Source organism: Spodoptera frugiperda, chromosome 29 (assembly GCF_023101765.2).
Source record: "Spodoptera frugiperda isolate SF20-4 chromosome 29, AGI-APGP_CSIRO_Sfru_2.0, whole genome shotgun sequence".
NCBI classification, from domain to species: domain Eukaryota; kingdom Metazoa; phylum Arthropoda; class Insecta; order Lepidoptera; family Noctuidae; genus Spodoptera; species Spodoptera frugiperda.
This window is the reverse complement of record NC_064240.1, coordinates 7,025,410-7,042,879: the sequence shown is the minus strand read 5'-3', so window position 1 is coordinate 7,042,879 and position 17,470 is coordinate 7,025,410. Positions and strand designations below refer to the sequence as shown.

At 34.9% G+C, this 17,470-nt stretch overlaps 1 protein-coding gene across 1 annotated transcript in view; it reads right to left on the bottom strand.

The window, feature by feature from the left end:
• The window catches only part of LOC118268677 (uncharacterized), a 173,771-nt gene that overhangs the window by 142,282 nt on the left and 14,019 nt on the right, over positions 1 to 17,470 (bottom strand). The window contains exon 2 of the mRNA XM_035583256.2: positions 10,104 to 10,268. Coding sequence (XP_035439149.1) covers positions 10,104 to 10,149 — 46 coding nt within the window. The 5' untranslated portion in view covers positions 10,150 to 10,268. The remainder of the gene's footprint in view (positions 1 to 10,103; positions 10,269 to 17,470) is intronic.

Sequence of the window (17,470 nt, the reverse complement as noted above, 5' to 3'; positions counted from 1 at the left end):
ATAAAACGAAGGCGATACCATTATGTGGGATGCTTCACGGTATAATAAAGGTTGTGGCCATAAACAGGCTTGTGAACGAGTAAACCTAGTACATAATACATATATAGCACGTTACCGGTAAAGTATACTATTTGGGGAATATGTGGAGTAGCTAATGACTGGTAACTAGATATTTTATCGTTATAGTTGTATGTATAGTACCGTGTAGAGTCAATATTGTGCTTCAAGATTACGTCACTATAATAAGAAGAAGATATAAAATACAAAAGCAAAGAGAAATAAAATGTTTTCTATCAAGCAAATTTTGTATTGCAATATAATCACAATCGTAAAAAAAATCTATTGACCAAAAACAAAATTGTGTTGGTAGCTTGGTAATTTTATTAATAAAGGAAAATCTTGCATATTCATTGAATAGATTGTTGAAAATTCTATAAACTCAACGTTTAAATTGATGACGCAACATTTTTATTAACATTTTAAAGCATACCTTAAAGTTTTTCAACAACATAAGTTCAGGTAGTAAGGATTACCGAGCCTTATATTCGTAACTTAGGTACATAAACGTATATGTTACTGTCAAAGGTACAAAAGACAACAACCATTCTCTTTTTTTTTGAGGGCAGAAAATCATCTAATGAATTGTCACACCTTGGGCGAAGCGAGAGGGGTATCAGACTCTTACTGACTAAAAAACACCCTATTCCTACTCTTGTTTTTCACCGGTAGGCAGTCCACAGGTCGGGGTCGGCACCAGCTCTATCTGCTGTGATCGTCTGATAGCTCTTTGAGGCGCACAACTATTCTCCTGAGATAATATGATGTAGGTAACCTCTAGGTATTATTTATTCAAAAATATTCTACAAACGGATATCTGGGGGCACGGTAGTGCCCCGCCAAGACGAGCCAAGCGAAGCGCAAGGGCACTACCTACCTTTTCTCGAAGCGCTTCGTCGTATTTTTGAACCTTCATAACTTGAGTTTGGGTTATACCAGATAAACAAAATTTTCAGGATATAATGTCAGTGGTAGACTTAATAAACCTCTAAAGTTTCAATTGCATAGCTCTTATACTTTAGATTTTATTGATATCTAAAATACCCCGATTTCGTCACTCACTCACTCACTGATGATCAACAAAATTCTTAAGGTACTTCCTGAAGTCCTAGAAAACTGAAATTTGGTATGTAAGCTAGTATTAGTACCCAAACAACAAAAAAATCCTAAAACTTGGAACTTTTACCCCCCAACCCCTTAAACTAGGGGGTGAAAGTTTGTTCGAGACTTCCGCAACTTTTGACGCTAGAGGTCTGAATGCGGCCGCGGAGGGTAAAAATCTGAAATAGGGAAACTTAATTCCCTATTTCCTGCTTGAATCTGAAAATTATACACAAGTACATAGAACACAAACTTTTCATCAAATCAAAACATTATCCTACCCATAAGTACTTAGATATGAATAATATTACTACACTTCACTTCGGTAAGTGTTTATTAATCAACCTATACTTTTGAACATAAGCATCGTAAGTATAGTATGCGCCAACGCCCGCCGCCTGCCCCCTCGTCCCCGCGCAGTAGCTAAAAATAATCGGCCCGTCAGCGAGCGCGGCACCCGAACGCGGGCAGACGCGCGAGGGCAGACGTCGTTGACGGTTGTCTCGTTGAATGAAAAATTTTCGGAATATTTCGGTGATTTAAAAGTTTGCTATCGCGGAGAAAAAAAACATTTGCCTAATATTTAATTGTTAGTAGTTTAGTAGGTAAAGGTTTAGATACTAGTGTTTTAATTTTCATTGATAAAAAGTATTAGGATTACGTTTCCAATTTTCTTATAAATTTAGTAGTTTAGTAGGTGAATTTGTCGCTCATTTTATCTTTCTATCATAAGCAACCTACAAAAAGAAATGAAATCCCACAAAAACATTTCATGTTAAATGTTGCCAAGACGAGACCATATAGCTCGCACTGTCAAAAAGTAATCAGATCCCGTGTAGAGCCAAGTTTCTAACCCTATACTTTTGAACTGGCGAGTTGGCCGCACGGAAAGAGTTTAGAAGATTGAATAGATTTTTAAGCTCAAGCCCATATGACGAATAGCAAAACGTCCGTGCGGCCGACTCGCCAGTTCAAAAGTATAGGGTTAGAAACTTGGCTCTACACGGGATCTGATTACTTTTTGACAGTGCGAGCTATATGGTCTCGTCTTGGCAACATTTAACATGAAATGTTTTTGTGGGATGCTAGTATTTTAAAAAAGGTTTTTTTTTGTATTTATCAAATGTTAAAATAACTGGTTCAAGCCACACCAACAGTTTCTTTTATTCGATTTTAATAATTGACTGGGCAATCCCAAGTAATAAGTATTCAATAATACATATAATATGTCAGCTTATACTAGATCCTGTTTCGATTTAATATAATTATGATATTAAAATCATAGACGACCTGACTATTTTGAATACTACATTATAATACCTAAATGGAAATAAAAAATTACATAACATGTTTTTCCCTCAATTAAATTGTTACAAACGAGAATATCAGTCTTTTCAATCACCATGTTGTATTTTTTATTGAGCATATTATTTTTATTGTATTTCAAGACTTTAAAGAGAGGCCTACTAAGAAGACCCAGAAATAGTCTTCAAGAAGGGAGAAGAAACTAACTTAAGGTACTTTTAAAAACAGTTAGCATGTAAGTAGTAAAAAGAAAATCTGACACATCATAAGGGTGCAGTGCACACTGCATACAGGAGAGAGTCACTAACGAAAATTTGAACATGCACCTCTTCCCTAAAAATGCAAATTCAAGTGCTAGACGTGAGGCGTGACTTCTAAAACGATTCCTAAAGTCACGTACTACCGATGTTCAATCCTAAAGAGGGCAGACACAGTCAAAGTCAAGGGAATTATGTCCGAATTTTAGCATTCAATTTCGTCGACTGAAAGGTCTTTTTAGACACTTTTGGACCTTTTAGTACTACATTTTTCAAAGGATTCAGTTTTATTCAGTGTAAGAATTGGTCAAATTCAATGAATAAAAGATTGTGCTTACATACTCGTGTTATTCGTAATACCTTTCATCCATGGATGTAGCAAAAACTAGAAGTACTTTCCCTTGTGTAGAATGAAAACAGATCCATCAGGAAAGAAAATTGGTAACTAGCAAATGAACTTACTACAAGAATATTACTATTTGATCATCCTGTTACTGAGAATAGGAATCGGAAAGTCCAGTGTTTAGTAGATAAAGTACTTAAACTATTTAACAGAATTATTAACCTTAACTGTGTAAATAGTCCTTATAACTTCGAACTTAAACACCAATTTCCTTTGTTATTATTTTAACGATTCGTCCATTTTGGTAGCCCGCAGCTGTCAAGCAGGCCAGTGCTCACAACAGTCAAACGGCCTGTTAGCTTACTTTACGATTCCGTTTCTAAATCGTTGTGTTATTTAAGTCTAGAGTCAAAGGGAACCCTTTTCAAGCGAAAAACTTTGTTGGCCTTTCTCAGCTTTGACGTCAGCTATAGTGAGGCGTCAACCTAAAAACCTAGAAAGGTAAGGAAGTAATTAAAGACGCCTGAGGGCTTACTGTCACACTACATACATTATTTGAAGCTGCGTTGCAATGGTTGAGGTAAAAAAGAAATAATAACGCATCCTCTCATTGTATTTTGTTTATTGCAAAATTTTGTGGTTTTTATGCGTAAATAAATAATACTTATTATTATGAGTTCTTTAGCATTTATTGATAAATTGTAATTCATTATGCGGTCAGTACCGTGAAGACTAAAATCAATCATCGATATTCAAGGGAAAAGACTTAAGTCTTGTTAAGTTGAAGTTTAATATTACCTTATTACTCCTTAAGTTTACAGTTAATGAAAAGTTCGTTAAAATTTCTAGTCTATTTAATTATATTCGCAACGCTTATAGACCATTAAGTTTAACGTCACTCCCTTTGTTGACTCAGTGTATTATTTATTTGTTTTTTATGAACATTGTGTAATAAACTGAGCTTGAAGTATTTAGGTTTAAAGAAACTTTATTCTCAATAAAAACATACAATGTCACTTACTTGAGAACAATACTAAGAAAATAAATTTTACATGCAGTTCATCATCATCAATCGGGTACAGACTATATAAACAAACAAATTCACCCATCCAATGCAATCATTTCCCCATAAGTGATTGATTTGCAATAATGTACTTGCTAAGTTGGGTTTTGAATGCACTAAAAGAGTTTAGTTTTCTTATACATGACGGTATCTTATTGTAAAGTTGTGCTCCTTCAAAAGTCAGGTTTTTTTGCCATAATTGGTTCTAATTTTCGGTAAGACTAGTAAGCTAGCTCGTCGTGTGCTGCGTTGACTTATGTGTTTATGTTGTGTGAGAATTATGTTCGTATGGGTACTTTTGTTAAGATTTTTTTTTATGAAGATACATGTGTTGTAAATATATAGTTGATTTATATTCATTATTTTTGTGTCTTTATAAATTTTGAGGGTTGGTGTTAGGTATGGGTAGTTGAACAGTATTTTAATGAGTTTATTTTGGACTACTTGTAGTTCCGACAATTTTGTTTTTCCTGCACTACCCCAAATTTCGATTAAATATAGTAGATGCGGTTTTATTAGGGAATTATAGATAGTATGCCGCAGTTTTGGTGGGATACAACGAGCTATATTACGCAATGATCCAGCAAGGGCTGAGAGCTTGGACTTTATATGATCAATGTGAGCATTCCATGAGAGTGAGCTGTCAATTCTCAGACCAAGATATTTCTCGCAAGTTTTAAGTTCTATCTGTACATCATTAATTGTTAAAGGGTTATGTGGGGGAATTACTTTATTTTTTGCTTTAAATATAACATAACACGTTTTAGAGATATTAATTGTTAGAAGGTTGTACTGAAACCACGTGAAAAGAGAATCTAAATCAGCCTGGGCTTGTGATATAATGTGATGAATGGAAGATCCGAAGTAAAATAAACAAGTGTCATCAGCATACAACGTAAGATGACCATGAAGATTAATTTCGTGTATATTATTCACATATATTAAAAAGAGCAAGGGACCTAAGATAGATCCTTGCGGGACACCACACGTAATTGGTAATACACTACTCTGGCAGTGACCAATTTTAACTACTTGCGACCGATTCTTTAAGTAAGACTCGAACATTTTGAAAGCATTACCAGTAATTTTGGCCGATTTTAGCTTATTTAGCAACAATTCGTGGGAAACTGTATCGAATGCTTTTTTAAGGTCGATAAAGATACCTAAGACTATATTTTTATTATCAATGTTTTGTTTAATTTTTGTTACAAGATCAACAGTAGCTGTAGTAGTATTGCTTTTTGGTCTAAATCCATATTGACGGTCTGTTAGAAAGTTAATGGAATTTAAGTGCTTTTCTAATCGCTTGTGAATAATTTTTTCTAGTATTTTTGATAATACAGGCAACACTGAGATCGGTCTGTAATTTCCAGGATCTGTAGTGTTTCCTGACTTAAATATTGGAGATACTTTTGCAATTTTCAATGTTTCGGGAAAGTTTCCATCGGCTAATAGTTTATTCAGGCAATTACTTAAATCGTTTGCAATAAAATTGTTTGCGCATTTTATAACTTTGGTACTTATTCCGTCGAGACCAGTACTACAGTTTGAATCCAGGTTAGTTATAGTGTTTGTTATTTCATTAGCTGAACATGGAGTAAAAGTGGAAAGCTCATCAGTATCTTGGGGAAGAGGGTTTGGTAGTGCTCGAAGGTAATCGTTATGAAATGATATTGGTATTTCACGTGCCAAAAGGGGACCTACCATAGCAAAGTATTTATTAAATGCTTGACAAATAACACTTGGATCTGTAATACAATTTGAATCAACTACCAGTTTTGGAGGAACACAACTTTGTTTTATTTTATTGGCTGTTAAGGTGTTAATTAAACCCCACATTTTCTTGGGTTTTCTGATACATTTGATAAATTCGTCATAGTAGTAGGAGTTTTTGGTTTTTTCTATTAATTTAGCTACACAGTCTCTTTTGTTATTAAATTCTATCTTTAATGCCTCGTCATTTTGGTTTTTGATAAGTTCTCCCCACAATATATTCCTCTGATTAATTTCATCAATAATATTTTTGTTAATCCAATCTTTTTGCGGAGGATTGAGAATTTTTGTCTTTGTGGTTTTACTAGCTTCTAAACAGTACTTTATCTTATTCTCTAGTACTAAGTAATCGTTATTTGGATTGTCGATGTTATTTGTTTCTAAGAGGTTAGAGAATTTTGTGTAGTTTATTGCATGATATTGAATTTTCATTTTCGGGGTAGGTTTAACTTTTTTAAGCTCCAAATATAACTGATTGTGGTCAGACATAGATGATTTAAAAACGGTCACGTGAAAATGGTTATCCTTTAAATTAGTGCTAATATGATCTATGATAGCACTTTTTGTATTGGAGTCTCTTGTACTATACTTTTTGCTTACTTTGTTCAGTAATACATGACCAGCTTCCCTCACTACTGTCTTATATTGTTGAGTCTCTTTATTTTTCTTATTTAGTAGATCGACGTTGAAGTCACCAAAAACTATTGATCTTTTTCTTGATTGTAGCTGTGAATCATATTCTTGAAGGAATTCCTTGTAATTAGTATTACCAGGGTAGTATATAATTCCTATTTCAAGCGCATATCGCTCCAAACTAATCCATAGGTAATTGTTTCCTCCTTGGTACTTAGACTCTAACAAACTATGTTTCATATCATTGTGAATGTGTAATTGTGAATGTGTCATTGTGGGTGTAATTACTTATTTGCGGTGCTAAAGCTTGGGCTTCCGAGCGAATTCAGGTTTCGGTTATGAGGATAGCGTGTACTGTTTTCGGTAATGATTTTAATATGCAATTTAGTTCTTCAAGTTTTCCTTTTTTACGAATACTTCTGGCGTTGAGGTATAAAAATCGAAGGCGAGATTTGCTAATATTAAGGTTGTGGTAGTCATTAAGTACTTGGTATGTATTGCAGTTCGTGTGCGTAGAGATCGTGTCACTTATTGGCTGGAGTTTTTTGGAGATTTACTTATTATTGTTGGTGTTCCATGGATGTATTTTATAGTAAGATCATCCTTACCATCTTTTTGTCGCTGCACTAATTCTTCCTTTAAATGTTTTAAATATTGCTGCTGGGCGGGTGTTTGGTCTGAGAATATTTTTATATTTTCAGGTAACTTATCTTTGTTACGTAAAATATATTTTGCGGAACTAGCAGTATCAAAGCATATTTTAATTGCACGGTTTTTCCCTGGTGTGTACTTGCCTATTCTAAGAACTTTGACAGGTTTTGGAAGATCTTGGCATACCTGTGAAATATTTTTTAAAATAGTTTGTTCTTCCTTCAATATTCTCTCTTCCTTGCTGGAGGCAGTTTGCTCAGGTACTCCAGAAAATATAACATTTTTTCCTCTGTTGTTGCGTTCTGTTAGCCCCTTAATTATTTGCTCGTTCGAAAATATTTGGTTATCCATCTTAGATTGTGTGGGTTGGGATGGAAAAGATAATTTGAGAGTATTAACATCCGATTCAAGTGAAATTATTTTTTGTTCACCTTGACATATTTGTTTTTCTAAACTTGATACTTTTAAGTTCAATCCATTTTGTTTCATTTCGATGTTAGACGTAGTGGATTTAACCGCGCTAATTTGTGTAATATTCTCACGTATCAATTGCACAGTTTGATCATTAGACGATTTTAGCTCGGAGATTTGTGATTTGACCTCTGTTATACTTTCCTGCATTTTAATCATGATTTGTTGGTTGGAATCCACATATTTTTCTAGGAGCGACCCTATGCGGCTCAATTCGGAGCGAATTTCTTTAACCTCGCTTGAACATTCACAATTATTAACATCCGATGGTTGTTTACGTTTATGGTTAGGTTTACTACGGAAGGTGATTTGTGCTTCCGCTGCAAGTGCGCCTAACTTTGATAAATCAGGATGCGAACCGTGTGTAGTACTTACGGCACTGCTTACACCTGCACCAATAGTATTGCATAATAATGGTAACTTTGTAGCATCCATTTTATATTTTGTTTCTGGGCAGCAACAGCGGGTATTCAATAATAAATAATAAAATCTTCGAATGTTGTTATTAGTAAACACTGCGTGATACGTAGGGTCATTTTAGTACTAAAATATGAGTCACACGTGTGTTATGGGTCGTTTAACCCTCGACTTCTTATTAGGTGACTTGAGTACCGGTTACAATATGTAGAGGTTAAAAATAAATAGTACAATTACTGTGTGTATAGTGCTTGAACCTCATTCTTAATTTTGCAGTTTACTAGGACTTTTTTTCAAGGGGGGAAAATTATCCAATGCCTTTTCCTGTCTTGGTGAGGCGAAAGAGAGTGCCAGAGTCTTACTAACTAAACGCCACCTTGTTTTTAATGTTGCTCTTCGAGCCGAAGCCCCGGTAGTCCGCAGCTCTGGGTCGGGCATTAGCTTTGTTGGTCCATCTGTGGTGGTCTGATGATTCTTTGAAGAGGTCTGGTTCTGACCGGGTGGCTAGCTACTCTTGCACACGCGCGCAGACCCGAAATGTTCTGTACTTACGTATACCTAGTAGGTATAGACTGAATCAAACACTTGACACGAAGTTTATTGTGTTTTGAATAAAAACAAATCAAAGTTCTTTTCCTATTTGCAAATTGTGGTCGGAAATTACTATACCAAACAATAATACTGTACCAAACAACGCACATAACTAGATATCTATAGTTTCAGTACGTCCGTACTAATATATTACAAGCCTTCGTGAAGGAAAATATTGCGAGGAAAACCACTAATTTAATTAATTATAAGTATTATGAGTATAAGTATTATTACGTTCAGAAAATATCGTGGTTACACCACAAACTACTGTTTGTAAACAAATAATCGCTTCGTTTTTTTGTTTGCGTATGAAAATTACGTATTTCTCTTTCCTGTATCAGGTTTTAGAAAAACATCTTGACGTCATTGCTCCCAACGTCCAGTTTCTGTGTTATATTATTCAAGTTTTCATAAACTATGTCAACTTTCTGTTACACATCTCAAAAGTAGTGTTATTACCTCAGGGCTAGCCGAGAGCCTTCTGCATTTAAAGCGAGTCTTAAGTTAGCAGTGTGCTTTAATATAAGCAGTTTGTTTTATAAGAAACATGACTATTGCAACTTTCATTTAGATTAATTGCAGATTTTTTTTTAACGCATTTGCTATTTTCATAAGCTATAATTAGTCTTATTGCGAATAATAAAAACTAGTCTTCAAGACGAAAAAAATGTTTTATGGGCAAAACTCAGGACACATCTCTAACTGAAAGTTTCAGTGCAGTGTAGACATTAAAACTTAAGAAAATACAATGAATCATAGTAATACAGAAGACAATGCGGGATTTCCCCCGTTTATAAAAGCTTTTTACCGACTTCTTCAGCAGTATTATTCGGGATTCCTCGGTTTTAAGTTCAGAAGAAACCCAACCTTATCAATATTACGTGATCACTTGCGTTAGGATTGTCCTAACAACTTTGTTAAGCAATTAATATTAATAATAGTATACTGTACAGAGTGTCCCAAAAGTCAACATCTAAACAAAACTAGAAAAATACAAGAACTAGAATTTTCTGACAACTTTTTTTATATATTTGTTGGGTTGATGTTTGGCCGCTATCTCGCCTCCTGATAAGTGATGATGCGGCTTACGATGGAGCACGTCTGCCCATGAGCAACCTATTCATTCGGGCCTCATCTAGGAAATACAGACTCCGACAAAGAATTCCAATCCTTAGCAGTTCGCACAAGGAAGCTTGAAGTGAAGCGCTTCGTGCGATTGGGTGGGACATCTGGCGCTTCACCGATAACTGTTGTAACTTTGCTGATCTGGTATTGTTTGGACATTGACTTTTTTATGGAATAGGAGGCAAACGAGCAAACGAGTCACCTGATGGTAAGCGATCAGCGCCGCCCATGGACACCCGCAACACCAGAGGAGTCACAGGTGCGTTGCCGGCAAACTTCTGGGGCAACCTGTATTTTATGGCTTCTAGGCACTTACATTTCTGTGAGTCGGTCTTCTGCGTTGGCTTCTTGTCGCGCACCATGGCTGCGGGGCGGTTGTGCGGGGGTTGCGGGCGGCGCGGGCGCGATCCTTGGTACTATCGGCCCCGCCCGGCGCCGCTCGCGCTCAACGCGACTGTGTTGTCGTGGTTGTGCCAGATACCTGGAACAAAACAAATATTTTCATTTATATGTTATAGATATCTAATTTCAGAAGAAATCATAACATCATTTCATCATAAAAAAGGAATGAGGCTGCATTTGCCCAATTCAAATGACTTCGAAAGGAAGGCTGGTTACACTCATAGCTATCTTGCTAGTGAACATCTATGTTAAGCCACAATGAACAAGTAGTTAGTTAATAAAACTATTTTTTTCTTATCTTAATCATCAAAATATACATAGTATTTTTGCCTTTGACGATCCCCTTCAAATGCAACGACTTAAAAAGGCATGCGAAACTCTTGACCAGAGTTAGAACCAGTATAAAAATGTTCCTACTCCATTTAGCTCTTCCATATAACACTAAGTTCAATTATACGAGTTTTACAATCTAGCCTTCATCGTCCAGTTTTGAAAAAAACTAGATCACCGTGTGATAAATCGTCACTTGTTAAAAGTTCGCCGACAGAAGCAACTAAGATCTCTTTATATTCGTGAGTGATATTATTTGTAATGCAAAACACATCCAGTGGTTGTTGTCCCGTTTCAAAATTATTCAAGCGATTGCAGGCGTTCATTGTCTTGCCAGTTCGTCATCTAGATGCAATGGTATGATTTTTATTTATAAAAAGCGTGATAAGTACAATTTTAGTTTTACTTCAACAAAGCGATCTAATAGACTACATAATAACTAAAATAGAGGCTTGAAAAACAGTTTATTCCCGCTGGTCCTCACACAACTTTACAAGGAACAAACTGTTCATTTATTTCACAGCCATAGGTAATATAAAATATCCAAATATAATTATTCAGCTAGTTACCAATAGTAAAGTAGAAGCAAGAACGACTTTCAGCATAATCTAATCAGACGACATCAAAGGAACGCTTCTATCAAAGAGCAAAAAAAGTAAGGGAGTTGTAAGTTCACCTAACTCCACATATATGGGCGGACGAAACTGTAATATTATATTATAAGGACGACTTTATTTTCCCCTTTGTTCAAGGTAATCCCTGAACCGAATCGTAAAGCGATTCCGAGGTACAATAAGAAGGATATCCAAAGCTGAATGAAGTGTAACCATATTTTGGGACAACCCTTTTGTGTTAGGTACTTGATATAAAACGTAACATCGTTGCTATGTAGTGTACTTAAGATATTTGGTTGAATGATTGAACTACAATTTTATTGTTGGTACGTTTTTTTTCTAGAACAGTATATAAATGAGAAGACGGGTCATAGTAAGTAAGTGGCCACAAAGCCAAAAGTAGTCCTTTGAAATCTGGGACGACACACGACGAAAGTGTAAAATAGAGTAAGTATTTGTAGAATTATTCAATTCACTTAGGAAAATTGGGTTTAGTATCTTCTACATCATTTTATTTCATGAAGTGGAACCCACTTAATAAGCAATTACTCAGCATAAAGTAAAGATCAACAAGGCTGTCTTTATAAAATAGTTATCTACCGATAAATACTTAGCGCAGTCGTTATAGGTAAACTATCATCCTTAAGTCTAAAACTCTTCACGCTTCAACGCGAACTATTTATAATTTTAGACAGACAAGATAGGTAAAGCGTTTGCTACTGAAATTCAATCGCGAAACTTGGCACATACTTACGTAACTTTAAACTAACTATTGACTAAGTCAGGCTTCGAAAGTTGCTCGTATCGAAGTTAATCTTTAGGCAATAGAAATCACGGATCAAGTTCCCCACTTCACGTATAGCGAACTAATCAGAAGGAAAAATTTGAATTTAATGGAAAATCTTTTTATGAGACGGTTTGGTTTGCAAAAATATATGACTTATGTACAAATTATCGAGCCATTGGAGAGACCTATGTCCAGTACTGAATGTGAACGGTCTGAGATGATGATGAAGTTTGCTATATCTCAGACATAACTCCAAATTCCGTAGTATTCCTAAGAAAGTACCGAAAAACGTTGTGATAATAGACATCAATCTAGAATTAGATGGATCAATCAATCAGGTTTTTTTAAGGGGAGACAATCATCTACATAATTCCTTTTTCCGCCTTGGGCGAGGCGAGGGGTGGAATCAGACTTTTACTGACTAGACTAAAATCATCCTCGTTCCTACTCCTGGCTTTCGTGCCGGAGCCGGTAACCCCAGTCTACAGCTCAGTCTACATTTTACACGCAGAACATCAAAAACTTTGTTACACTTTTGTGCAAATATTGTTCCAATGTACCTATCTATATAAATAGTGAGAGAGCACAACTCTCACTGATCTTAGAAGGGTGTCTGTTTGTCTAGCCCGGGGTTGTGTGTGTAGGTCGAATTGGGTACAACCTGTACTTGTTGTATAGGTGTAGAATATGACAATAAGACATCTGTTTTGCACCTATATTTTTAGATTCTCACACTTGTTTTTCGTTTTGGTGAATAGAATTTTACTTAGCTTTATTAAAAGGTGATGTAATGTTTTTATAAAGCAGATACAGATACTTCAAGCACAAATTCAAATTCAAAAATGCTCTGTTGTTTACCTTAAAATGATATAGTTTTTATTTAATATGTGGGTAATAATTAAGGACCCTGTCAGGCACAAAACTTAAGGGACTAATGACTAATAATAAATATTGTTGTTAATTAGTACCTACATACTTATTTTAAAAACATATTTTATGCGGTGAAAATAAAAAAACATCTGTCGTTTGTTTAGCGACAGCCGCCTAGCTGCCTGTCAATTTTCCAGACTTACAAACAAGTCTTCAGTAAAATGCTATGTTTAGAAATAGACCGGAAGATAGTAGTTGAAGATAGTATTTTATTTATCTGCTCGTTCTTGTCTACTGATCTGCCGGCAGTGAGAAGCTTATACTTACCGAAATAGTGCTTTTCAGACTGGTCGAGTTTTCCGCCTGACATGTATAAAAATAGATTAAGATGGAAGAAATGTTACAAAGTAACATAGCGTTCCAGGGATAAATATCAACAAGGAAATCGTAGATACACAAAATATACCAATTTATTTATATACTTGAAATCAATATTTAATTTCAATAACGTCATGTTTCCTTCCCGAAAATGTTTAACTATAGTACTTAGCGAGATAGGCGAAATTAGGTACGGTATACTTTTATTTAAATTCTCAAATGCTATCCAATTTTAAAACGCTCTCAAGACTAGCTCTGTCACTACACATTTTTATAAAATTACAGAAATAACACGATATTTATGCACAACTTAAAATTGAGAAGCATTTCAGTATTCGGGCTTTATTAGAGCAACCCATGAGAGCATTTTACTTATCAAGTATACCATAGTTACCTGAATGAAATATAGTTGAGCAAGTTTACTACAAGCTGTAATCCCGGCTGAACATTGACGGATTGCCAAGCCTCCGCCTATCTGCAATATTGAGTTACTCACACCTCCCGCTTGACACTTACAAGCGTTGGGTGATAATAAATAATAGATTACTGCACTCTATCCCACTTAACCCCTTTCAAAGTTTCCACAAGATGATCGTTTCATACTAAACTTGTATCAGAAGATTGATTAAGAAACTATAAGAGGAACTGCTATTAGAAGATCGCTATTTACCGAAATATTACTTAGATTCTAAGGTATTAAAACGACTTTATTAAAAACAATTATAAAGCAGATTGTGTAATTACATACATACTTATTTGAATTATAATAACATTTGTTTGGATTTTCTAGTACTCAAAATAAATTCAAATAAGGTAGAGTCGATACATCGTGAAATAGATTGTTTCTCAATAAATATTTTGTTGTTAAATATTTGAAACATTTTATCAACATTAACTATATGTCTAAAGTTATTAGAAAATACAACCTAAGCATGATAATACACACCCAATAATTATCATAAAACAAATGTTCAGTAGGCACGAAACTCAAATAACAGACGGCAAATTTAGTAGACACTGATTGTTCATTCAAAGCTAAGAGGATCCGACAAAAAGCATCGCGACGTGCGAAAACAACAATGTAGCAACCACGAACTGTCGGCCAAATTACTGAATTTGGAGTCGTTCCAAACAATCTCCTTAAACACAGTAATTTTAATTGACGGCTTAATAATAGTTACAGAGCCTTCCCGTGTCGCTGGTGAGCCATGCAAATTATTGGAGCGAGAAAATTCATTAGCCTTCCGGAAAAACGATCAAAGCAATTTAGAACCGTTTACGTGAAGCGATGTCGACGTGTGATGTGTGGAACAGGTGATGCATCCAGTACAACGGCCAGCCTCGTGATTACCTGTGCTATGGACATTTATTATGGATGCCATCAATCCTCTGAAGTGGTCCGATCCACTCGTTCGGTGCACGTAATATTTTATCCTCGGAAAACATCGCTCGGATTGTTAACACGATCAAAATAATTGAGATTCTCATCAAACAAATTCGAAGTTCGGAAATGTATGAACAGGTGATTAATATTGAAGTTTTTGATTAATTAATACGATGTGTTTAAACAAATATATTGAATGAGTAAATATGATCGTGAAATGAAAACAGAAACGTAAATAGCACACGAAATCATAAAATAATAATTAATTGTGAAAGGCTTTCCCAATAGCGCTGTCCGCTGTCATATCCACATGTGTTTGTGCTAAGAATAATGAATAATATTGTTATCTAATTTTCATTGTATGAAATTAGATTAGAATAGAATATTTTATCCTCATAACAATAAAATATGTTTTGGTTTTATCCTTTCTGCTATCCTTTTCCCAATTGTGTAGTGACGTACTAACTTAATTTGCCAGTCGTAATTTAGGTCGTATAAATGTGATACGAATTTATTTGCTAAGTATTTTTTTCTTTTATATTTCTTTTAAGAATTATATTAATAACTAGCTTTTGCCCGCGACTTCGTTCGCGTGGAATAGTGACTTCCGGCAAATTTTTGGTTTTAACCACATAGTTCCCGATCTCGCGGGATCTCTTCAAAAATGAGATGTGGAAGATATTCCAGGGAACTCTTCAAAAATCAACATAATGAGCTCTGCGTTTGAATTTAATAGATTATACTCACTTAGGGCATTGAAAAAATAGTTTAAAAACGGACTTAAACTAACTTAAAACTAAAGAAAGCTACGAATACGAATTTATAACAATTAAAAAAGAAACTATATCCTATCCTCTATGCTATAATAACCAAGCTTAAACTAAATAATTTAAAAGAAACGACTTAAATCTAATCTAATTAATTTATAAATTAGACTTACAATTTTATTAAAAAAACTAACTACAGTAACTACTAATAATCGATATCAAACTAAACCTACTTTAAATAGTTTAACAGATGATCCAAGTTTTAACATTCCAGCTTCATTTGTGCATCCAAGCATGATATTAAGCATGTTACAATAAAGGCCAGAAATATAAACCAATAATTGCAATTATTTGCGAGCGTAATCAATCAATCCATTCGAAATTACATCACAGTCATCGTATTAATTGATACGGAGGAAGACCAAGCGTGATTCTCACAATTAAGTGATCCATAATTGATCCGATTGATACATAATTACGATACCAATTGGTACTTTTTGCTGTGAAACACCATCTTAACAAATTTCGATAACTAACACATAGGTAAGTTTGCACTTTTCTAAGAGATGAGGTTTTTTAATATTACTGATCTATTCGGTAGATGCAGGAACATACATTCACGACCATTTGATCGACGAAGTTAAAAATAATAAATAAGTATACGAAGAGTTTGTCTATGTGAATGTTATTTCAATTAAATTTATTTACAATTCTTTCAAGGGATTGGAATCGTTTTCGGTGCATTCTACAAATGTGGCACGTTCAATCCTATTTAAGCTTGGCGTCCTTATTGGCCGCTTCTAGGATACCGTCTAGAGGCGCCTTGCACAGAGGCAAATCCAATCGCTGAGCATTAGACTCAATACGGCATGCTCCATATACTTGGCAGGCTAGAGAGGCTTTAGACGTATAGTTAGTCCACGTTTTGTAGGCATTGAATTTCTCTTATTCAATGTTTTGAGAAATTCTATTGAATGTTGTAAACAGAAAATATGTTTAAGGCTGAATTTCTTACATTTCTACACGTACCTAATATGCTGATTGATAAACGTGTACAATATTAATTGCATTTTCGGCTAGCGTAATAGCAACTAAAAACGATATGAGTATTTGTCTAGAGTAGACGGAGAGCGGATTCAGATAAAATTACTAATGAACGTCAAATCAAACTTCAATGAAAACGGGAGATAAAATCAAGGCATTCCAAGGTAATGCTATTCGGAGTCACTGTCTTGAATATTTTAAATCAATATTCGTCACATTTAGGGAGACGGCGCTTGTTCTAGAAGCAAAGCCGCTTCGAAACCATTCGGAAACATTGTTCCGCCATTTAAGCCGTGGCATTGACGCTGTCGTTCCGTCCGTACAAACGAGAACGATGTACCGCATCTCGGATATGTAGACCGCGAATTTTCGAGAAACTTCGATGAACCGAATTTGGACGGATGCTGCACAAGCTTCTTAATTAGGGGTTTTGTTGGTTTTAGTATTATGATCGATGGGTGAAAGGCTAATTGATGTAAGCGACATTTTTTGCGTTATTCATTTATTGTATACAAATTCGGAATCACCGAATTTTTCTCCATAGAATGATGTAACTATTTATTAATTAACCTTCTCAACCGTTGACTTAAATTAAATTAAAAAAGTATGTAAAATGTATTGTATTCAAGGAATAAAACATTTTTTTAAAACCGTGTGCGAGAATTGAAACTGAACTTTTCCATTCTCCATTAGGCTATCTTTTAAAGAAGAATATTTTACGTTGCCCACAACAATATCTTTAAAAGGTTTACAGGCAGTAATAAATTTTGTACATTTCACATAAATCTTTATAAAATATTTATGAGATTGTACTGTATGTTACTTATTAACATATCTATAAAGGTTTTAGGACCGTTATTTTCTGGAACTGCTTTAAAAGCGATGGTGTCTGCAGTTAGCAATTTTGTTATCACAGATAAGGAAAGACTGGTATTACTTCGAGACCATCTAGATAGACTAAATTAAATTTTAGACACCTACATTTTTGATAGAACAATAGATGTAACATTTGGTCACAAGGATGCATTGTTTTGACTTTAGATTAATGGTTTTGTTGAACCAAAATGAGTGATGATGACAATTATGGCCAGTCGTGAATATCAGTTA